The sequence below is a fragment of the Penicillium arizonense genome (genome assembly GCF_001773325.1).
Source record: "Penicillium arizonense strain CBS 141311 chromosome Unknown PENARI_contig011, whole genome shotgun sequence".
Classification (NCBI taxonomy): Eukaryota; Fungi; Ascomycota; class Eurotiomycetes; order Eurotiales; family Aspergillaceae; genus Penicillium; species Penicillium arizonense.
In genome coordinates, this window is record NW_019173288.1 from 241,202 (window position 1) to 264,506 (window position 23,305).

Consider the following 23,305-nt stretch of genomic DNA (forward strand, 5'->3'; position numbering starts at 1 on the left):
AGCATTACAATTTGTGCTGGAACAATAATCCGACGAGCTACCACAATAACCGTAGTTACTACAGCAGTCGCCAAATTGAGACCCCAAACAAGTCCACTCCGAATTAGACGGTCCACAGAGACCATTTTCCGAGATCGTACTCGTTGGGGTCGCAACTGTGGTAGTAGAGGTTGCAGTAGTGACCGTAGACGATGCGTGAGGGCTAGCTGTTTGGCTAGAAGTAAATACTGTAGAGATTGCCACACTTGAATCATCTGTCAGCGTGATGCTGAAGTTGAACCCGGCAGTCGGGAAGGAACCGTTGACAGGAAGATAGCACACGCGCTCGTATTCACTCAGCCAGGCTTCATCTTGGTACATCTCGTCTGTTAGATCGTAATCGGTGATGTTATACACTGAGTTGACTTGATCACAGAGCGTGTAGGTCGCAAGAGATGCGAGGTATGCGGAATCCGGGGTCCAGGTTGAGGTGGTGGTCAGATCGGAAGGGAATGACCAGAACAGGTTTGTGGTGCTATGGTTGGCTGTTCGGGTCGCGTTGGGATTAATGGTGCTAGCGAGTGTTGTACGAGTTTTGGTGGTGTTGGATGTGTAGCTGGCATAGGTGTTGATGTTACCCACTGCTTGCACGCACTGTGGAGTGGATTAGTTAGCCTGAAAAGAACAATATGTCTTTGTTATTTTCTCATATAGAGAGACGCACGTAGCTGTTCCCTTTCCAGAGGCTGCCACAGCTTGAGGTTGTATTCAATGCGGCCTGGGGATTCAAGAAATCGAAATCATATTGCGAGATGCTGAACTTGTTGCACACGGATTCACAGGTATCACCAGCTTGGATCTGATACCAGTGGCCACAGTCGGTGTTGGAGCTAGTAACCGCGTCGGTAGGAACAGAGCTGCACATCTAATTAGCGTTTTCACCTTCCGAATACACAAGCGAAAAAGAGAAAGCAGACAACATACACAGCAGTGGTTGCGGGCCTCAGAGCCAGGGTATCGGGGAGTGTGAGAGTACCAGGAGGACTGACGCAGATGTACTTCCCCGCAATGGCAGTCAGATTCTCCGAGCTTTGCGCTGAGTTGAGATTGGCATTCCATGCAACAAACTGAGGTACGGAGACTTGACGGGATAGGCTAGCAACGATTTTGTCGATGGTATCCGTCTCCTGAACGCGATAGATTTCACAAACATCGGGAAGGCAGATGTTCGCCCCAGCCACTATGTGTGTACACCCCATATCAAGGCTGTTCAAGTTGATCAAGGCTGAGCTGGAGACATTTTGAGCTACTGAGATAGAAACACAGGTATCTCCGGATTCAACCTTGTAAACAGTTTGATCGGGGTCAGTCGTGTTGCAGCGACTAGCGGCAACGGTGGCTGAGGCAGAGACCGTTGAAGAGGCAGTGGAGGTCGGTGTATAAGTCACAGAGTATCCGCCGGTCGAGCAAGAAGATAATTGACTCATTAGGGCCGAAGGACTGAGCAAAGTATCCTGGTCCCATTTGGAGTTCACTATAGTTGACATGTAGTTCAAATAGCATGCGCTGCATTTGACGTTCGTTGTGCCGTTCGCAATTGCATTCTGGAATAGGGTGTTGCAATAGGCGCCCGAAGCCGAATCAGTCAAGCAGGTTGCATCATAACGCCATTGCATTTCTTTTCCTCTGTCCGAGGCAGTGAGGGTTTTGTGATTGTCTCGCTGTCGCAGGGCTTATCGTTGCTTGTCTCCCGCAGTAGGCGCCAAGTGGGGAATGTCTTTTAACAAACACATTTGAAGCCAGAAGGATTTGACAAAAGTAGGGGTTGGATGCGAGAAGGAAGGCGAAGGAGAAAAGAAAAGAAAAGAAAAAAAAAGGATTGAGGGAAATTAACAAGGGTCCGGTCCCTTGTTAGTTTCAGCACTACCTCTAGCTTTGCAACTACAAAAGCTTCTAGCGTGATACGGTACAGACTAATTAGTTCGTATCTCGCTCGTATGCCGACGATCCATAGTCTCGTCTATACTCTAGCCGACCTGATAGTTTCAAGGGATCCTGTGGTACAATATACATTTGTAGTTCCCACTACAAAATAGCCAGAAAGTGGTGTCCTGCCTTCGTTGCCCTGATTTATTTTCTAATTCTGGATTCATTCATTTCATACTATCTCGGGAAGATGACTGTCACTGCCAGGTTAGTCTCGACTCTGGGATTAGTGGCTGTTGTTTTGGGTCTGGCCGTCGACACCTCGGCGTTCCGGTTGTTCAATGCGACTCCATCTGGTATTCCCTCAACTTGTGGTAATGCCCTGGTGACAAACATGACCTGCGATCAGCTCGCCTCAATCTCCGCTATCTCTACCCAACAATACATTGGGAATAAAACCCTTGAATCAATCTGCTTAGCAAGCTGCAGGGACTCGCTATATAGATTGTCGTGCCTAGTGAATAAAGCAAAAGCACGATTGACCCCATCGCCGCCAGCCACAGAGCCTTCTGGTGCTTAGATCTCGTCGGATCTGGATTTCGCCAGAATACATTGAAACTAGTGGCAGCTCCGGACATGGGCTTCACGCATGTAGCCCAAAATCGAATTGAGTTGTGCGTTAATAAACCCATTTCTGCGAGTGCCTCGCACAGGTAAGTTCTTCGCACGCTCTCCTGTTGCTAGGATTCAGCCTTGATTCACCAGTAAGAGATTTGACTGCTAATATTACGCTGGGCGACTGCCATTGCGCTGGCAAGGGTCATTTGGATGCATGGATGGGATCAGGCATATATCAGGATGTCTATCCAAGGGTCAAAGGGCGACAAAATCATGCGGAGGTAGGATGTCTCGCATATTTTAGGAATTACCTGAGCCCGTGAATTCTTGACTGGAAACGTATAATTCAAAAATTCTCTCATCATAGTGATATACATTTGGATCAATCTCATCTGTGCGCACTGGCCCTGAGGCAGCTTGTGTAGATAACAGCCTTGGCTCTCTGAACGTAATTCTCCCACCCCGGAAACTGAGCTACAGCGTTCATGATCAGTCGGTCTCCGGGATTGATCTCAGGGATCCACTTGAGAGGCATAGGCTTTGGTGACCTGTGGTCGTAGCGAACAGTTGAAACAGGTTCTTCAATCTCTTCCTTTGTTTCTTCATCTGTGCGCACGTGGAAACATCTTTCGCCAGTAGTAGAGCACCAGGTCACGCGATGTTTATGCCAGTCATATCTTGCATGAACATTTCGTAAAACTTCCGGTCCAGGGATTCGGCGGGCCACTTCTTGGAATGGGCCCGGGCTGCCTTCACGGCTCGCATCAAACCATGTATAAGAGCCATCATATTTTCCATGCAGGTGGCTATCACCGCTGTAACCTTGGTCGTGGCTGATCACCTCGTAGTGGATTCGTCTCACAGGGTGGTGTAGGTTTCCGAATACCGGGGCGCTTCGCAGGTAGATCGTCGTATCGCCATGCTGCCTTGCGGCACACTTTGATTCAACTCGCTCGGTTTCGCTCACTAGCCAGTATTCAGCGAGATCGAAAATATGCGAGATCAACGAAGAGGATAGTCTGCCAGAAGTGGCCTTTTTGAGATAGAAATAGGCTTCGAATTGGTCTCTTGGCGTCTCAGGCTGATATCCCTTAGCCATTGCAGTCTTCCTCCAAGGGGGTATCTCAGGGATGGTGACCCCTTCTGGAACAGGAGCTCCTGCGTTCAAGAGTAACTGGATCGCTTCTAACGCATCATTTTCAATCGCAACACTGAATGCTGTTCGTCCATCTGATGTTTCAGCGTTGGTATCAACGCCAGACTGGAGCAGAAGTTTGATGACCTGTTGAACATTTGCCTCGCAGGCAAGGTGAAGAGCTGTTTCTGCATTGTCATTCTTGGCGTCCACCATGGCGTCTTTCGCAATGAGATACTCCGCAATTTCAGCAAGTCCTCTGCTGCACGCTCCGATTAGCGGTGTATTTCCAGCTTTGTCTCGCGCCTCCAGCATAGGCCGTCCCTCGGGGTGATCGAGAATAATTTTGACCGTTTCCAAAGAGCCGCTATAAGCAGCATGATGGAGCACTGTGAGCTTCTGAAAGTCCATCAAGAAACTTTTAGGGTGGCGCTTCAAGAGCATGTCAACAACTAACGGCTGTCCCCATCGAGCCGCCATTAACAACGCCCCTGAAACAAATCCTTCTTCGCTTTCCAGTAGTGCTCCATCATCCCAGGTAAGAAACATTTCTGTTACCTGTACATGACCATGAAGAATGGACAAGGCCACTGGAGGGGCATCCCAGTAATCCTCGCTTATAGCAAGTTGAGGTCCATACTTTGACTTGAGAAGGACCTCACAAATGTTCAAATAACCGTGTTCCGCCGCCATGTGGAGCGGATTTCTTCCAAAGTCGTCCCTGAGCTCGTCAAGATCCGGACTTAGCTCATAGTTCTCCAGCGCACGCAAGAGCTCAACCATGGCGTCCTTGTGCCCCCACCCTGCAGCGGCACGGAAGGGTGTAGTTCCTCCGTGTCCCTGAACTAACAATGTCTCGATTCCTTTCTCCTTGGAGAGAATTTTCGGTATCATCGCTCCATTGCCAGTTAGAGCTGCCACTAGCAAGGGCGTATGGCCGAAATGGGCTCTAACTGTGACATCGACTCCATGGTCCAACAGGATTTCAGCCGATTTGTCGCGTCTGTGGACCAAAGCTATATGCAGCGGAGTAAAGGACGAATATCCCGTCTGATTCAAAATTTGGGATATGGACGGTTGGTTCAACAGCAACTCCAGTGTCGTGTCATGTTGGCCGAAGGCTGCCCAGTGTAAGACATTTCCAACAAAATCATCAAAAGACTCGACAATCACTTCAGGTCTTTTGACTATTAGGTCCGTAATCAGGAAGTCCATCCCAAAATAGGCCAGAATGTTGATTAGCTTAATGGATCGCTCATTCCTCGCCAGACTGTCTCCCATCTCAGCCCCGTCTACACCGGCAATCCCGCACAACAGTGTGCGCACCGCAAAGATAGACTGCAGCTTGAGGTTGAAAAACGAGGCCACCGCCTTTTTAACGGTATCTTTAACCTCGTCGCCGTCGGCCTTTTTCGCATGTAGTCCCCAGTGAAGTGCCGCGTATTCCAGAAATGGGTATTTGGCAACAGTGTTTGAAAAGGCTGTCGTGTGGATCTCTTTGGTATCTGTGCAGAACATAGACAACGAAAGATATTGAATGCAACGCTTGGCAATGTATACATCGGCACTGGGAAACTTGGTGGATTTGATTGAGTCGAGATATTCCTGGGCGGTGGAGTGGGTAAACTGGATTCTTCCTGACACATCCTCAATGGTAACAAGGCCAGCACAGGTTGAAGTCAGTAACTCTCCGGGAATGAGGTCATGGGGATCAATTTCATCATCGCCTTCCTGTAGAGTCAAAGCATATTGTAAATCTTTCAGGCTTAAGGGTCGTTGGGCGTGAGCGATCCACAGAATGATCAGTTCGCCAAGTTCCCGATCTTTCTGTGGCTGATCGTAGATACGGGAGATGGCGTCTTCGTATGTTTTTGAGATGGCATTCTCTCCCTCAGGCAAACTTTTCAGGCTAGCTTGGATACCTTTTGTGGTATGCTGATCTGCCAGGGCATTGAGATGAAGCTTGACAAGGAGAAACCTGATACATATTGTTAGTATCAATCTTTGGTGTTTGGGAGAAATGAGACTCACATTCCACATGCTTTCTTGATAACCGTATCCTTGATCTCACGCTTGAGCTTGTTGTTGTGCATCAACTTCGAGGCGAGTCTGCTAGATTGTAGTCGACCTTCGATGTACTCTGCGAGATCCGTTTCCTTGGCTCGAATCTCCAATTGAGGAACATCACTAAAAGGAGACGTTCGCTCCTTTGGAACGCGGGACGTCACCAACAAGTTTTTGTTTTTGGGTAGGTTTGAAATGAGATACAGCAATTCATCGCGTGTTTCGGTCTTGAGTTCATCCAAGGCATCTAACAAGATGAATACCCGGGAATACTTGCTCAATTCGTCTGACAGCATGTTCAAGACCGTGTCGGTTGTTGGGAGAACGGCTCTTTTCACATACGTAGTCTCGAGTCGTTCACATTCAGCCTCGGTCAGGATGCGATTTTGCATCAGTTGCCTCCACAGAGAGAGCAAGATGTTGTGTGCGGTTTGGTTCGATCGGTCTTTGTAGTCACAAAAGGCAAAAAGAATTGCATCTTCCTTCATATGGAATCTTTCTTGAAGATAATTGACTGCAATCGCGAAAAGGGTGGTCTTTCCTGCTCCGGGGATTCCGGGACACCAAAGTGTTTTTCCGGCGGTTGACAGCCACTGCTGAAAGCTTTCGGTCTCCAAGATCCACTGGCCGGTATTCTTATGTCTGGCGAGGAAGACATCGCTGTACCGCGCCGAAAAGTCGAACTTTGCCAAGAAATTAACGATGCCTTCGTGCCGGTCTTTGTTGAACTTCAGCTTTCTCTGCACGCCAGATTGAGGTCCAGACATTCTGCTTGCAATCAGTGGTCTCCAGCCTTTGTACATTTCGCTGATCTTCGCCGATACACTCAAAAATGAACGATCCTGCGGGCCAGAGTACTTGTTGATTTTGAAATGATCCGTGTTCAAGTGAACTTTGTGTGGACCTAACGCGCCGGCAGACTCTTCGTTCACAACCTTTCGTCCAATTAGCTTTTGTTGAGCGAGAGTGACATCTGTATCGAAACCGTACCAAATCCTTGATAAGTCCTGGGATATAGATTTTGTTCCCATAGTCTGTCTTCCTTTGTTCAATGAAAGCGCAGAAGGGGATCGAATTTCTTTCTAGGAGCCGCTGAAAGCTATCGACCTTGTCTAACAGAACGGTGCTACCATATCCTAGGTATCCATTTATGCCCTCGTCAGCGCCGGCCACCTTCAAAGACTGGATGACTACAGTTGCCAACTGTTGTATCTTTGAGCCTTTAAAGGGACAGCCCAAGAATATAAGGCCAACTGTGAGCTCGACTAAGTATTTCAAGTTTTGTTCAGTCTCTGCGTACAGAAGAGCCTAGCCAAGTGCGAATCTCGTCAGCAGATATTTCGCTCACAGCACAATCCCACTTACGTGTTGAATAACGTTCCCACCCAGACTGTGTCCGATAAATATGAGCGGCCTATCGCTACAGTCTTCACGGAACTCGTGAATTGCGTCTGCCAGGTGTTTACCGCAGACCTGGAGCCGGGTCGTGGCAGCATCAAGATGCCATCTTGACTCATAGTTGTAGGCTAGGACTCGTGCCCTAGGCACTTTATTTGGTAACATGTCACTGTCACTCAACCAGTTCACGAGGCGTGGCTTGCCGTTCACCAGCTGTGTATCATCTTTCCAGGTCCATGACCAATCCACATTGGAGCCAAGGCCATGAACAGCGACGATGCTTCAGAACCTATTAGCATAATAGTAGTATGATTTGTTGTATTGAAAAACATACTCAATTTCTGCATCCTCTGTACTGGGGTTATCCGAGTTCGGATAAAGAATGTCCAATGCGGGTCGGTTTCCAACTTTCTGTGCGAAGGTCAGAAGGCACGCCAATTTCGGAATTGACATCTACCATACCGATTTCTTTTCCGCTGGTATCTTTGGCTGAAGATCCCCGCGCGTGCTCCCACGCGGCAGTTGGCGTTTATGCAGATACCAAACACAAACCAAAATGGCTACCCCCGTCAGGGAAATAAGCTGAGTTGTTCCCCGCCTCATCTCCATGATAATGCCCAGGGACGAATCCTGAGTATTCTCACCTCTTTGAACAATTTTTGCGAAACCCAAAAGCTACTTGAAATGATCCGGGGGCCAACCCAGAATAGGTACAAAAAAGGGTAAGCCTCCTTGTCGTGCTGACTCAACTTCTGAGGCTGATGCATTGACACCTGGCTGCCTAGCGCCGTGCTATGATTTGTCGCATGGGGGCCATTTTGAGCTGATAGGAGAAAAAGCACGCCATACCGGATCTAGGGACCAATCATTGCCATTTTCAGGCACCGGCTTGCATATTCAGGAGTGCATGGCCAATCCGTGATTAGTGGCGTCTGACGCGGGAACAAATATACTCTTTTAGTAGACCTAGCCTTGATCGAAATAAACTAGATTCTGTTTTTGAAGTCATCTTTGAGCTGCGGAAAATAATGGCTGTGCGACCTTGACGAACCCCCATTCGCCTGGAGCGGGGCCCCCACGTGGGTCGGCCCGAAATAGATAAGGCTTCGCAGTTCCCTGGTTGAGGATGACGCATATTTTGATGCGTTGCGATGTTTGCCCCCAATATGCTGGACGAGGCCGACACTACACATACGTGTCTAAGTAGGTCAAAACAAGCAGGCCTGGGCGTGTACTTTACTAGCCACGACCAGGTTCTCCATCCAACTCCATTACCTTCGCAGATTCAACCCAGTTGTACCAGTTTACTTCTCCGTCAATGTCCATGTTCATATCAATCTTTTCTGCGGGGAGATTCTCAAACTCGGCAAGTGCATGTCCATCAGTCCACAGCCAGGAAGCAATGTCTTGCTCAGTACCCGCTGCAACTTGTGAGGGCAGTGTAAATGAGCTATGCGTCGAGACAGTAGGCTGCTCCGTCCCAACCTCGACGCTTGGACCGGGGAGCAGGCCCGAGTTGAGTCCATGAATCGTGTTAGCTGGCACGTTCTGTTCAGGGTAATAGGCTCCAGTAGAAAGACACTGCGGCTCAATGGTAAACCCTGGGCTAAAATTCGCCTGTTGAGCAGCGGCAGAAGGCATCAAGGTTGTTCGGGTCGCGTTTGGAGAATGAACCGGTACTCCTGATTCGAGCCCTTCATCTGTATTTGATACCATATGGCGCCATCGCTCAAGGAAGACACCTGCTGAGTTGGAACCGGGTGGAAATGGCCCGGTGCTCGATGGCAACGGTAGATCTTGGTACTCCGTCTCTAGCTGTTCGGCAGCGCTAAGGTCGCTTCTCAAGCGTTTAAGTTCCATACCCCGGTGTTGTCTTGCTTTGCTCATAAGTTTCCGCAGCGGGACCCAGATTCGGAGGCTTTTGTCCATATGCGATTGAGTGGGGATAAGCCAGGCACTGTGAAGGGCCACCCAAGCTCTCTCGGAGATTGGAGACCATGGGCGCCGCGAGATCTCAATCATCATGTATACAATGGAGTACCAATGTGTATAGGTCTGAAACGCCCACCGCCAATGGCGACATGCATTTTCGCTGTTCAGAGCATGATTATATTCGGCGACTTCAATTGCTGATATCAGCAGTTTCGTCCGGAGCTCTTCGGAAAATTCATTATTGGCAGTGGAAAATAGCAGAGGCAGGTAGATCAGCAAGGCCATCTTTGCCATAACCAGGCGCGCGACAATAACGACCACCCAATATGTTATGTTTCCAGATTCGGTTGAGTATTGGAGGAAATTTTGCTCAAGGGTCTGGTAAATTTGGTTCAACGAGCGACTCTGTTCCTCCAGACTCGGTGTCTTGTCCTTGAAGCCGTGGGACATCATCTGCATTGTGACCTGGCACATTCCAAAGGTGACGCGTGCGACCGACATGTCCGTCAGGCCATCGTGCTCTTGGGGAACTTTCGTCGAGACCGGATCAATGTCGGTGTCATTGATATTCATTGGCAGTTTGGTGTCGAAACTAGCACTTGTGATGGTATAGTCCGAGCCTTGGCTTTCGGATGCTCTAACATCCAAAAGGCACAACACCCACCATATTCTTCTTCTCATCTCAACTTCGTAAGGGGTCAAATGTGCGAAATTTGATCCATCACGGTGTAGTCCCAGGGCTTGCCCCATTCGAATAGCTAGCCCAGTCATCATCCATACAAACCTTGGACTGTCATGCCGGCGAACAAGACCAAGAAAGATGGCGAATGCTTGAACCAATACTAGGTCGGGCACGTTGAGGAAATCGGCTCTGGCAAGAGCATGCTCAAAACCTTGGCGGTATTTGAGATTTAGTTCAGCTTTGGGGACTCCGAAGTTCATCATGATCTATATGCAATCAGAGGTAAGTTTCGTTTGTCCATGCTCGGTCCAACCATAACTCCCAAATCGAATACGTACATCATCTTCTTCCATGGACGTTACGGCAGCATAGTAGATGGAGAACATTAATGCTTCGTTGGCTGGTGTGAGTCCCTTCATTTCACGGCTGCGCCAATCACGAACCATCGCCTTGACGGTGGGAAGGTGAACAATTTGGAGGATGACATTCACGTTTTCAGCAAACACGTCCAGTAAGAACGGTATCTGTGATGGTAACGGGTGAAGATTTGTGAGATTAGGGGAATAAGAAGTCAGGTTGTGACCAAATAAGAATGCGTGACGGTCTGAAGGTGTCTGTTCAAGCTCCTGGGTAGATGGGGTGTTCCCCGGCGATGCCTCATCATCCGAAGTATCAGATCCTTCTAGAGGTAAATTTTGGGTATCCATTTTCAGGCCATCGATCTATAGAGAAGATTAGCTCGCCGTCCACGAGCCACGGAAGCGTGAACCAAACCAACCTCGTCATTGACCCGGGACCAGAAGCCACTGCTGATATAACGGCTTCGACCAGCATCCCGGAGAACTAGCCTTCCAAAATTCTGCTGCATATCTCCTGTGCTATTGGGTAATGCCTGTGACTGTTGCTCGGGTTCTCGATCATGCATAGAGCTCTCAGGCGAGCCAACACTAGACAACCCTCCAGCAGCGGACTTAGCCTTCTCCAACTGACCAGTGAGATCTTTGACAAGGCTTTCCAAAGTCCGCAGTCTTTCCATCACTCCATCAGCTATCGGTCGGACCTCCTGTGACGCCTGCGGGTTGGATAACGCGCTGTTGAGACGGTCGAGGCGACGCGCCCATCTCGGAGGGCGATCTGTGGAGGGAAAGATACACGCAATGTTTGCCCGACGGCAGTTTGAGCATGGCGCCCGCTTGTCACAGCGAACCTTGCGACTTCGGCATACCACACAGCTGCGTGGCTTTGGTGCAGCTTCATTGCGGCCTGAGGTGTCCAATCTCGCGCTTTTCTCGGCGTCCGAGACCGACGCGAACGCGCCGGGAGTCTCCTCGCCCCCAGTCTTGGGCATCTCTTGTAACATCCTGGCAGGAGGCTTGGCTTAGCTTCCTCAGAGCGCGATTAATCCCGGTCGCATCCTCCTGTAGCCTTGCAATCTGGCAGAACGATGACTCGGAGCGTTAACGGTTGACGGTCTGGATCGGGGATAGCGGCCACGACAACCAACGGGAGATGCCCATTTCCGCCTCCTTGCCGTTGACCAGGTTTGGCCCCCATTCGTTGAGCGAGAAACGGGCGAGAGATGCTGACTGCGTTGTCAGCCAAGATGGTCACTGTGGTGGATGTTCGCGCTCTTCGGTATTGTATCGCTGTTGAGATCTGACCTCACGCCAGCCAAGTTGTGTATTAAAGAGCACCGCAATCCGGTCTTGAGGACTTGATTATTCTCTAGCTGACATCTGCAATATCTTCCAATACAAGATTCCTCGTTTCTCACTGCTGATATTAACGTACATCCTCCTTACCTGAGCACCCACAAGCCACCCAAGACAATGACTTCCAACACTAAAGTCGTCGCTTTCTTAGGCGCCAGCACTGGCGTCGGGTTGTCCGCCCTGAAGCACACCCTCGCTGCTGGACATCAGTGCATCGCGCTCTGCCGCAATCCCTCAAAACTCACAGCCATCTTCCCAACAGAGTCAACACCAAACCTCAAAATCATTGGGGGAAATGCACACGATGTCGCGGCCGTATCCAAGTGCCTCCAAACAGAAGCTGGCACCATCGTCGACATTATTGTGACCACCATCGGCGCCAAACCCTCTGGTCTTGGTGTCGACGACCCAGATGTCTGCAAAAAAGGTGCGGCCACGATCCTCGACTCTCTCGCCGAGCTTCGAAGGAATGGCATCACCGGCAGTCCGCATATCATTGCGTGCGGCACAGCCGGCTTCTCCCGGTTTGGTCGTGATATCCCTCTTGTCATGATTCCCGTTTACGCTCTGTTCGTCCGGGTTCCGGGCGCTGACAAAGTGGTCATGGAGGATCGATTCGCGCAGAGTGGAGAGTCCTTTACAATCATGCGTGCTAGCCACTTGGTTGATGGGGAGTCTACTAAGCCTATTCGTGTTGGCGTTGAGGATCCCAAGACGGGTGTTGAGTCTAAGGTTACTGGCTATACTATCTCCAGGGAGGATGCGGGGAGATGGCTGGCCGAGAATCTTGTCCTGCAGATGGATGCAAAGTATTTGAACAAGAATGTGACGATCACATATTGATTGAGGTGTCGTACTGTGTTGTAATTGTTTGGATCAAATTGCACAATACATACTTGGACCTCGACGGATTGTAATTTATGGAGAGCATTGAAATATATTTTGGTCTCATTCTTAACTCACACCAGTAGTCGTGCTCGAAAGATTCATTATAGCATTATAGCACACATTCAGTAATGACAAAGTCTTTCATAAAGTCGTTCCTGACATGCATTTCTTCGTCGTGGGGAGTTCCACGTAGAGTCGGAGATACGTTGCGGTTATGGGTTCTTGAGATTTCTCAGCTCCGCGCACACAAATCGCGAAACTGGAAACAAATCAAAGCAAAATGAATAAAGAAGGGTATATACCTCAATCTCAAGCAGCCTCGCAACCAATCACATCTTTATTCATCGGGGCACTCGTCACCAGAGGAATCACTGGAATCAGAACCGCACTCGCAGTAGATTCTCTTACAGTAGGGGCAAGGCATATTCGATATGATCAAGGGACAATCTTTTGATTGCAGGTAAAGACGCTGAAGGGCCTACTGACGTGGAAGGATAAATAGTATTTATATGTCTGACCTGCATGAAGCTTTCCCTACCCCCGCTTACATGTGAAATCTCGCACTCGTATCTCCCACCGTGACTTGTACATATTGACTTCTCTGAATATATTGACTCTGCATGAATCTACATTGCATAGATTGGTTGGCACCTACCGGAGCGAAATAAGCCATCGGAGTACAGGTCATGACTACGTGGTGGTATGTGCTCGGTGCGATATGCTATATCCAGTCCCCAGCCACCCATGATGGATGCCAGTTCATCACCACAAAGAGTCTATCATTCTTGCATAGTACTGTAATCTTAGAAGAGCGGACAGGTTGGTTAAGATGATGTAGCTATTTCTACGTTCACTATCAAGCTTAGCAGTTATCTTGCAATCTGCGTCAGTAGTCGACGTTATGTCACGTAAATACCCAGTCCTCATGGTTCTCTCTTGGATCGCCCCAGATTTCTAAAGCATTCGTAACCTCTTCCTTGCGCTGTGTGTTCTCGAATCGGGCCGTATCCCACATTATCCACCCCCATTCACGTGCTTCATCTCGGGTATACTCTCCGAAGAGATTGGATGTGTTTCCATAAAGTCCACACGGGCTTGGGCGGTGCTACGTCGAAGTAGATATGTTAGCTGCTAGTGGAAAGGTTCAAATAGTAATAGTGACTTACCGAAGGGCAGTTTCTGCCCGGAGGGGCAGCGAGACAAGCGAGGTAAAGGCAGTCCCTTTCTCTTAAATCATCAAAGGCGGCATATTACTTCGTTCTAGATCGAATTGTCACTTCATCTCGAGGGAATTGCCTTCCAGTGTGAGTAGAAAGTGAGGAGAGGGAGAGAATGACTGGCGGCGGTACCACATCTGGGCCGCCACCCCTGTTGTATGAATATAAGAAGGAAAGAATAACATTTGACTCCAGTCGTAATAATTTACGGTCTGTCAAAGTTCCCCAGTCATGGTTGCGGGTGTGGTGCTGCGCATTATCAGGTGCTGGAAATAGGAGAAGGTTCTCTCTGCTTGGGGTGTACGAGGAAGGGAAGTTATAGCCGTAGGCCATAGGTACCTTTAGACTACATCAATGATGAGGCTGACAATGAAGAGTATGCCACCTCCCCCGGAAAGGAGTAGATAGTCCCTGTGCCGAGCATCCTTTGTTCTTTTCTTGTTTGCAAGTAAATATTTGTAGCGCCTGCGGGCAATACCACCGCCCCAATGGGCACATGCCATGTTCCTTTCGTGTGGTAGGCGAGTTATAAACGCTCAAGCCTGACAGCTTGTCCTATTTCATTAAAGATAATGAACATGAATAAAGAATACTGGTTAAGATATTTATTTATATTCGTTATATTGTAGAGCCAACCAGTGCGCCCTCGCATAGTCTATATGCAATTATGTACAATGCTAGTAAAACATGCTGGTAAAACATGAAAAAAAATAGAGGAACAACCGATAATCAAAGCGACTAGGCGTCGTTGGCACAGGTGAAACTGGCGTTACCGGTATCGTTGTGGATGGCAGTACCAGAAGCATACAGGCCAAGGACACAAAGGATCAGACCGAACAGAGCAATGGCAACATTCAAGACGGTGAGGGCGATCTTGCGGGGAGAAGCAAACCACTCGCCGTAGTTCAGGTGCAGCCAGTAGATACCGGACAGACCGTAGGAGAACCAACTCGCGAACAGAGCACTGATCAAGCCGTTCAAGTCACTGAAGACGGGAATGGCCTCGGAGATGATCCAGGCAACAACCCAGCAGGAGACTCCCAGGCCAATCCACAGACCGATGGAGCGCCAGTTGCTTTGGTGGATCAGGCCGGACTTGGAGCCGAGGCGGAAGTAGATGTACTTTAGACCGATGTGGCCGTTGACAACACCGGCGCCGACAATGGTGGGGATGGCGATGCCGTAGGCGACCTTGCTCATCAGGGGTCCAGCGGAGGTCAGGGCGGGCGAGTGGACGTCTGTGCCGATGTAGTAGTAGATGACCACGGCGGCGGTGAGGTAGAGGCAGATTTCGAAGCTCTGGAGCATGAACAGGGACTTCTTGAAGTCTTTGGGAGATTCCATCTCGGCGATCAGACCGAAGAAGGCGACGTGAGCACAGTAGGCGAACACGATGTTCGAGACGGCTTGGAAGGCAGTGTAAAGGTCGTTCTCGACGGTGGCCTGAATGACGCGGCCAGGATGACTTTCGACACCCACGGATATCATGGTGATCATGACAGCGCTGAAGATACTGAGGAATGAGGCGAAGGAGATCCAGGTCATACCCTTCATGGTACGGGGAATGGAGAGGACAAGCGAGAGGACCATGCCGACGACACTGAAGACGATGGAGCAGGTGCCGTGGTTGGTGATGGTGTTCATCATGACGCGGAATGTGAGGATGTGGCTGCCCATGACGAAGATGCAGAAAAGGAATTGGCCAATACCGAAGAGCTCGCGGCCGAACTTGCCCAGCAGAATCTCGCCAGCATCACCGAGGTTCTGGATGTGAGGGTACCTTTCACGGAAAAGGCCGATGTTGTATCCGGTATATGTAGCGAGAAGACCCAGGCCAACAATCAGGATAATACCCGGGACGAGGCCCAGGGTAGCGACAGCCGAGGGCAGTGACAACACACCCAGCGACACTGACTCACAAATCATGAGCAGACCGCATTGCCTGAGATCACGCGTCAGAATCATCTCCAGCAGACAATCGAGTCAGAGTTGATACATACCACCACTTCAAGGTTTTATACTTGATCTCGGCGTACTCCTCGTTACCAAAGGCATCGTGGACCTCGCCCTTCAGCTGACCTTCCTCCTCGAATTGAGGCTGGTCGATCCTGTCAGCAATCTTGTCCTGCTCGTAGGCAGGTGGTGCCGGTGTAACCTCCATGCTGTCTGACTTGTTGAAGAGCAGAGGTAAAGAGGTGAGAGAGTTGAGGAGAGACGGGGAATCAAAAGAAGTATTCCACGAGGGAAGAAAGGACCAGAGGGGAATCTGGCCATCTTATTGTTCGCGTGCCGATTTTGCCCCATGGGCATATCGATCCACCATGAGCCCACAGAAAACCCGATGCGGATTCGACCTGGTCCAATGGCCGGTATACTTCGGTCCGACTCCGGCGTAATGGCCAATCAGAGTGGAGTATTGCCCTGCTGACTCATTAAAATTGGTGATAGAAACTGCCCGGCTGTAACGTTCCCCAACTTCCAAACCTAATAGTTGTAATGATCATGACACTTGCTGATCGCCGCTTATGGTTAATCTATTTATTTATTGTTTTTATCTGGGGAAACCTCATAAAATCACCGTTGCACGCACGTTATGTTATACGGCATGTCTACAATTTCTTCACCGGGTTCGGGTTTCGGCTCGGCCTTACACGCCCCAACTTAAAATTTTTGCCTTCACCGGACCATGCAGGGGTGGCAACTCAAACGAGCCCCACCTAGACTGGGGAGTTGAGAGTGAACTCCGGCGAGTCCACCAGCTAATTTAGGCACCAGTGCTCCATAACGACGGCGCTAATATTCTCTTGTACGGAGCACTGTACTGAAGTTGCACCGCGTACGCGTCTTCTTATTGACTTTCGTGCTCGCCCCGTGCCGTTATGCATGACAGTTGGTTTTTCCATGGTTCTTCTAGAACTTCGATCCTTCCTGTTTGGTTTTAGTTTCCGCGTGACACGTGATGACTTTTAATCTTTTTGACATGAGATAACCTTAATGATGATAAGCCTGTGGCTAGACAAGGAAGATCTTTAGGGCCTTAGTTGTATCCTATCAGCATCAAGACTCATGATCTGGCTCGATCTTGCCAGGGATTGATCTTGAGACTTCCCCGCACCGTTTCGAGTATCGCTGTTTAGATTCTTCATGCGGACACCGAAAGTTTATCACTGTAGTTATACAGATACTGCGCCCAGAGAATACTCAGTGCGATCCACGAGTGTTGAGTACTATATCAAGTAACGTGAAGGATATAGTTCAACCTCCTAAACATTTTCGAACATCTTGAGACTCCGGCCTCCGCGTACTCCGTAGTGCATGTGAGTAAAGACTTGACAAACCTGTACTTGATAAGAATGCTGAAACATCCTGCATGTATCATGCCATATCCAGAAAAAGCAAAGTGATCTCGGGATCGATAGCAAGTGTAATGTCTCATTGTATATAGAAGTCGCCAAGTTATCTCTCACTTCATGCTGGTCTGAAAAAGCGGGCCTTGCGATTGATGCCAAGCAAATATTGACCTGCCCAAGTGGGCAGCGGTGATCCTCCCAGTCACATGACTCATCTCCATTACTAAGCAATGTCTGTGGAAGGTGCAATATACACTAACCAGATGTAGACTAGTTCCAAGACCAGCGGTCCCGGACATCTGAATGAAAGGCAAGCTCACAGGCTCAATAGATTCTAGGCTTGATTCTATACATCTACTTCACGGAGTGGACTGACACCGCACCACCTGGTGACTCTGCTCATATCTATATGGCATGAATTCACAGCAGCCCATCGACTCTCCAACATGGCCGCCGTTGCCACATTCTGCCTTGGATTCGGGACTAGGAGACATTCTACATACAACTGAGCCAGATCCATGGCTGCCAGATGATTCAGGCTTTGGGCCCGACGCTATTAATGACTTTTATCTCCATTCCTCAGATGCCAGTGATCTGGGATGGGAACAGTGGATAAGTCATGAGTCACATCATCTATCAACACCTGATCGACAATTTGAGCCTCAAGGTCACGGTGAACTACAACCCTCGGGTGTTATAGCCAACTCTGCTTCACCCCTACCGACAGATTGCGTGGATCAGTATCTGCCGCAGCCAAACCTCAAGAATGTCTCGCAGTGGCTACACGGAGCATACCGTCCCCCCGTCCCCTGCAACCATTGTCGCAGACACCGACTACAATGTTTAATCATCCGGACCACAGATGCCAACCCGAATCCAAAGACATCATGTTCAAGCTGCGTTGCTCTATTCCGGGAATGCAGTCTTGCCAAAGGAGAGAAACGCTTCCCAGCAGGCTTTGAAACCATGACCCCAGTTCTCGGACATCTACACGGCGTCCCAGAAGATGGAAACATATCCTCCGTCACCAATCTCAACAACGAAGATGGTAGAAGAGAACCCAAGCAATTCATTCGAAAGGGAGCTCGAGTCCTCCGAGAGTGGTTCTATCAAAACCAAGAACATCCCTACCCAACCGACGCGCAAAAGATCCAACTGTCAACGGACACAGGCTTTTCTCAAAAGCGTATATCAACATGGTTCGCGAATGCTCGTCGACGCCAGAAACAGAAGATCCAGTCATCGGGATTAGGCTCGAGGTCTCGTACCCGCGCGGGCTCTCCCATGATAACCAGCACCTTACCCGACATGACCCCAATGGAACGATGGCAGGCATCCCCACCAGAAGACGAACCCGTCCCCGAAGCAGCGATTCAAAACGCCATCGCATCTGGCTCGATAGAATCAGACGGAACCATTGATCCTTTCAAGCTTGACAGCTCTGCAATGGATTTCCTCGACTTCGACGAAAGCTCTTCACATCTGGCATCTTCCATCTCAAGTATTGGGAGCAGGGCATCGGAGTCTTCCGACAGTGCCTCTTCGGCGTGGAGTTATCATTCCTCTGGGGATACAAGCTTACCATTCCCCCTTCTCCCGAAACAAAGCAAACCCAGACATATCCGGGGACGGTCACGGGGCGGGTCTGAGAATCATGTTTACCAATGCACATTCTGCACACGTTCTTTTAAGAAAAAGCATGATTGGACTCGCCATGAGAAAAGCGTTCATATAACTCTCGACTCCTGGCTCTGTACTCCGAACCTAACGGAACTCCAACAATACTTTGATCTCCAACCTTCCGAATGTCCCTTCTGCGATGTTCTATTCCCAGTGCCTACCCATATGGAAGAACATGAATTCCACGTCTGTGCCGACAAACCCGTTGGCGAGCGGTCATTTAGTCGGAAGGATTATGTCTGGCAACATCTTCGCAAATTCCACAGTTGCACGAAGACACCGGTATCTGACCTCGACGCCTGGCGCGGTTCAGGCGCCAATGTCAAAAGTAGCTGCGGATTCTGCGGGTGTCGTCTGTCTACCTGGACAGCTCGGGTAGATCATCTTGCTGATCATTTCAAGAATGGCTCTCGGATGCATCAGTGGGAAGGGGATTGGGGACTTGATTCATCGGCTATGGGTGTTCTACGGAATGCAATACTGCCTTTTGAACGTGCGGCGGATTCATCTGCTTAACGTGGATGAAGAAAAGTTATAAGTTACATGTAGATACGAATGATGAAATTATGAATGACAGAATACATGCCATTGAAATGCTCATATCGCATAGAAACTAAACTATCCAAACCTAGTGTCCTACTATGCCGATGCTGAAGCCTGCCATTCAGGATGATACCAAGACGCAAGCCCCAAAACAAACAGGAGCAATTTCCCGTCACGAATAACATCCTTAGAAAGCTGCACAGCCATCCCCATCCCACCCGATTTCCCACCAAACAACACCTTTCCCCCAGTCAAGAGCAATTCCCCCGTAACAAAAATCGCAAATGGATTCTGAGCCGTCGCAGGCTTCGGCGGGGGACTACCAAACAGTGAAACCGAAGTCCCAATAAGGAAAAGCAAGTAAAAGGAAACAGCCAATGCAAAAACAGTATGCAGCGTCTTCCATATCCGAGTACTCTTCTGTTCCGCCTCAGTTGGCGCAGCAGCTCCACCAAGCATATTAGCCAGGAAGGGCGGTACGCCGGCCATGGTCGCCATAGCGGCAAGCGAGGATCCAGGGCTTGGTGGCGCGCCTGCGTCGGGGGGTGTAGCACCCGGCGGGGCGTTGGGATCACCACCGGGCATCGCGCCCAGGAGGGAGCTCAGAAGTTTGATGGCCGGGTCTTCGGCGTCGTTAGATTGCAGGCCTTGGCTCTGTCCTTGTTCTGGTGCTGATTGTCTCAGCATTGCGCGGAAGGCGTCTTGCTGTGCTTGCAGGGCTTCGGCTTGGCTGTCGAGTTGTTGGCCTTGGGCTTGGCCGGAGGCGGATTGTTGGAGCATGGCGAGGAAGGCTTCTTGTTGGGCGCGCCGGGCTTCTGGGGATTGCATTTCTGACTGGGGGGATGGCGAGGGGCGGAATTGGGGCATTGGGGGTGCTGGGGATGGTGATGCGCTGATTGAGCGTTGGGGGGATGGTGAGGCATCTTCGCGTTCTGTTTCGAGGCTTCTGTTAGCTTGTGTCGTGGTGGTATGTGTGCTTTGCTATTGAGGGGTGCTTGAGAGCCATAGCGCGGAGAGAATGGAGCTCTTCATTTCGTACCAGATTGCGGAGTGCGTCCACTCAGACTGGTGATCTTGTCCAGGCGTGCTGACCCTCCTTCCTTGATCTTGGCCTCTCGCCGCTCGCGCCGCAGTCGGGCGGATCGTTGAGCTGGTGATTCTTCGGACATTATGGATATTCTGTGCCAGCTCACAGATTATAGTTGAAAAAGTCGTGAGATGTAGACAAAGGTGGAAAGTGGGATGGTGAGGGAAGGCAAAGGTGTCTGGATGTCGATCAAGTCCCGTGCCGATAAGATCTCTTTCGTGGCCATACACAACTTCCTCTCTACAATCGTCTACTACATAAATTCACATCCCGTGAGGTGTCGTTGGAAGTAAGATAGCTTCATTCGTTCATTAACTAAATAGCAAGCAAACCTAAACACCTATAGGTTCTAATGACGTTGAGCCTGCTATTTACCATCGAAATCCACTAGCGATATGTAACAAGACAATTGCGATTCTATTCAACTGAATTCATTCGTTCATATATACATATACAAAGATCCTAATAACAAAAGTCCTGTACCAACTGCGTGAAAACCTTCTCAAACTGTCCAAGACTCTCAACTTCAACCCACTCCTCTTTAGCATGCAAACCCTCCCCAGCTGGACCCCACACAATAGACGGAATACCAACAGCACCAAGCAAAGCCGCATCAGTCCAAAACGGCCCACTCTTCACAACAGGCTCGCTTCCCAACACAGAAAACGCAGTAGCAACACTCTGCTGCACGAAGGGGTGATCAACAGCGACCTTCTGCGTAGGACGCGACATGGTAATGCGAGGCTGGGCGTGTCTGAAACGAGCATTCTGCGCAGCAATCCCTTTCAACAATTGGCTCATGTCCCCCAAGATAGATTCCTCAGTTTGAGCAGGCACGGTGCGGAACTCAACTGTGACAGTGCACTTATCGGGGTATGAGGATGGTTCCTCGCCACCACGAATCAAGCCACAATGCAGCGATGCCTGTCCGAGAGCTTCATCCACAGGGAGGTGGGACTGGTATTTCTCCAATGCCTGGAGGAATGATCCGGCGTACAGAATCGCATCTTCTCCAGCTGAGGGGTCCGAGCCGTGCGCGGCAACTCCCAGGATATCAATCTCAACCCACACGAAACCCTTGTGGGCAGTGATAATGCCACCTTGAGTTGGTTCCGGGAGAACTGCGGCATCGGCGCGCCAGCCGGCTTCGATCACATCTTGGGTTCCTTGGGAAGCATCCTCTTCATCTGAGACGGCAGCTACGATGACATCACCGCGAGGGATACGGCCACTGGCCTTTGTTGCTGCAAGTGCTGCTAGCCCTGCGGCTAATCCGCCCTTCATGTCTAAGCATCCTCTTCCAACAACGACTTGCTTTCCATCTTTGTTTTGGATAGAGCCTGATAGGGGGTCCGCCTCGTAGCTAGACAAGCTGACTGTGTCTGTGTGGCCGTTGAACATGAGAGATTTGCCTCCTCCACTACCGCGCAGGACACCAACAATGGATGGCCGTCCTTTGACCTTTTCGATCCAGTAGTATTCAATATCACGGTGTGCAAACCAGGAGGCAAGCCAGTTTGCGATTTCAGTTTCGCCTACTCCATCCGTGACAGACAGTGTTGGGTTGGAGGAGTTGATCTGGGTGAGCGTTTGGGTCAATCCCACAGCGTCCTCGATAGAAACATCTTTCGGAGTGGAATATTTACGCGGGCCTTCGGTGCTGAGAAGGACCACGACAGAGTCTTTGTTTAAAAGCGAAGATCTCTCCTTGGCCAGATGGCGAAGTGCAGCCAATGAAGCACCTCCACAAGGACCAGCAGCCACAGAATTAGATGTCAGATACTGCACGGCGCAGTGTGCTTCATAGGAAGAGACACTGATGCACGCATCAACCAGTCGCTGCAGGTCCGGCCAAGCAGTAGAAGAAACAGTGCCACAATCCATACCATCCATGATAGTCTCCGAGCTCTGGGTAGTAACCATCTTACCAGCAGTCAAGCTAGCAGACAAACAAGCAGCGGTGTCAGGTTCCACAGCAACCATGGACAACGGCGTACTCTGCGATTTGCAATGTTTAGCCACGGCATGCGCAAGACTTCCCACACCAGCAGGACTAATCATCACACTACCAGTAAGACCGAGCTCAGCAAGACCATCCTGAACCTCATTCAACATAGTCGAATACCCCTCCACGATCCAAGCAGGCACATTCTCATACCCTTCAAAGGCAGTGTCCTGGATAAGAAGGACACCTTCCTTCAGACGCGATTCATCCAAAGCGCCTTGAACAGCCTTGTCATAATCCCCTTTCACAACAACAATTCTCGCCCCCTCTCCAGCAATGAGGTCCCGAGTATCCTGGTCCATACACTCAGGGACAAAGATCCGAGCCTCAATCCCAAGAAGCCGGGCCATAAACGCGACTGCACGGCCGTGGTTTCCCATAGTGGCGGTCGTCAAGACAATCGACTCTGCCTTAGCTCGAGTTGAAAGGCCCTCGAGCGAGATAGTAGCAGGACAGCCCAGCTTGGCCGCAATAGCGCGGAAACATCCCCATGATGCGCCTAGGACTTTGAAAGATGGTAGTCCGAAGCGGTTACTCTCGTCTTTGACGAGGACATGGCTAACGCCGAGCTCAACTGCTAGTTCTGGGAGTTGGACTAGTGGTGTTGGTGCGTAGTTTGGGAAGGATTGGTGAAAGGACTTCAGGCCTTCAATTCGTGGGGAGTTGATGCGCTCGTTTGCGGCTGCGGGGTTGTAGTAGATTGGTCGACGAGATGACATTTTGAGGGTTTACGTGTGAGTGTTGTGATTTGCAGGACAGGGGTTCCTGTGCTTATTTATTTTATGGTTTTCAGCATTCCTGTAGTTTGTCTCCCCGTTCGGAGGTGTCCCGGGGACGTCGCGCCTTCTGACGACATGGGTCTAGTGGGGAATCAAAATCTACACTTTTACCGGCGAATATGGGCGCCTTCTGGTAACATTAACTCTGTGATTTGTATTTTTCGTTCGATTTATCGGTAAATTTTGTACCAATATGCAGTAAAACTGCTGTCGTGAATGTCAGATACCAAAGTTGTTGTACAAGTTCTTTGAATTTTTAGATCGAGACTGTCCAATCCGCCGGATCATGTCTGAATCTCTCTAGACAGCG

General features: G+C 49.9%; 6 protein-coding genes across 6 annotated transcripts; 2 read left to right on the forward strand and 4 right to left on the reverse strand.

Annotated features, from left to right (window-relative positions):
* Positions 1-103: 103 nt before the first annotated feature.
* Positions 104-11,094, reverse strand: PENARI_c011G11601 (uncharacterized protein; the record flags this gene model as incomplete). Its single annotated transcript, XM_022632754.1, has 12 exons — positions 104-202; positions 244-633; positions 704-896; positions 964-1,513; positions 2,926-5,636; positions 5,690-6,657; positions 6,713-7,030; positions 7,088-7,400; positions 7,455-7,531; positions 8,396-10,000; positions 10,073-10,456; positions 10,513-11,094. 12 exons carry the CDS (start codon positions 11,092-11,094, stop codon positions 104-106), a joined length of 8,190 nt encoding a protein of 2,729 aa, XP_022487659.1.
* Positions 11,095-11,563: 469 nt separating this feature from the next.
* On the forward strand, positions 11,564-12,289 carry PENARI_c011G00277 (NAD(P)-dependent oxidoreductase; the record flags this gene model as incomplete). Its single annotated transcript, XM_022632473.1, has 1 exon — positions 11,564-12,289. The coding sequence occupies one exon, from the start codon at positions 11,564-11,566 to the stop codon at positions 12,287-12,289; it is 726 nt and encodes a 241-aa protein (XP_022487584.1).
* Positions 12,290-14,289: 2,000 nt separating this feature from the next.
* On the reverse strand, positions 14,290-15,712 carry PENARI_c011G05854 (uncharacterized protein; the record flags this gene model as incomplete). The annotated part of the gene is made up of 2 exons (XM_022632610.1): positions 14,290-15,493; positions 15,552-15,712. The coding sequence occupies 2 exons, from the start codon at positions 15,710-15,712 to the stop codon at positions 14,290-14,292; spliced, it is 1,365 nt and encodes a 454-aa protein (XP_022487654.1).
* Positions 15,713-17,315: 1,603 nt separating this feature from the next.
* On the forward strand, positions 17,316-19,097 carry PENARI_c011G03517 (homeobox domain-containing protein; the record flags this gene model as incomplete). The annotated part of the gene is made up of 1 exon (XM_022632553.1): positions 17,316-19,097. One exon carries the CDS (start codon positions 17,316-17,318, stop codon positions 19,095-19,097), a length of 1,782 nt encoding a protein of 593 aa, XP_022487611.1.
* A 123-nt stretch (positions 19,098-19,220) lies between these two features.
* On the reverse strand, positions 19,221-20,293 carry PENARI_c011G07401 (uncharacterized protein; the record flags this gene model as incomplete). The annotated part of the gene is made up of 2 exons (XM_022632651.1): positions 19,221-20,056; positions 20,164-20,293. The coding sequence occupies 2 exons, from the start codon at positions 20,291-20,293 to the stop codon at positions 19,221-19,223; spliced, it is 966 nt and encodes a 321-aa protein (XP_022487436.1).
* Positions 20,294-20,673: 380 nt separating this feature from the next.
* On the reverse strand, positions 20,674-22,935 carry PENARI_c011G01299 (uncharacterized protein; the record flags this gene model as incomplete). The annotated part of the gene is made up of 1 exon (XM_022632499.1): positions 20,674-22,935. The coding sequence occupies one exon, from the start codon at positions 22,933-22,935 to the stop codon at positions 20,674-20,676; it is 2,262 nt and encodes a 753-aa protein (XP_022487603.1).
* Positions 22,936-23,305: the final 370 nt, after the last annotated feature.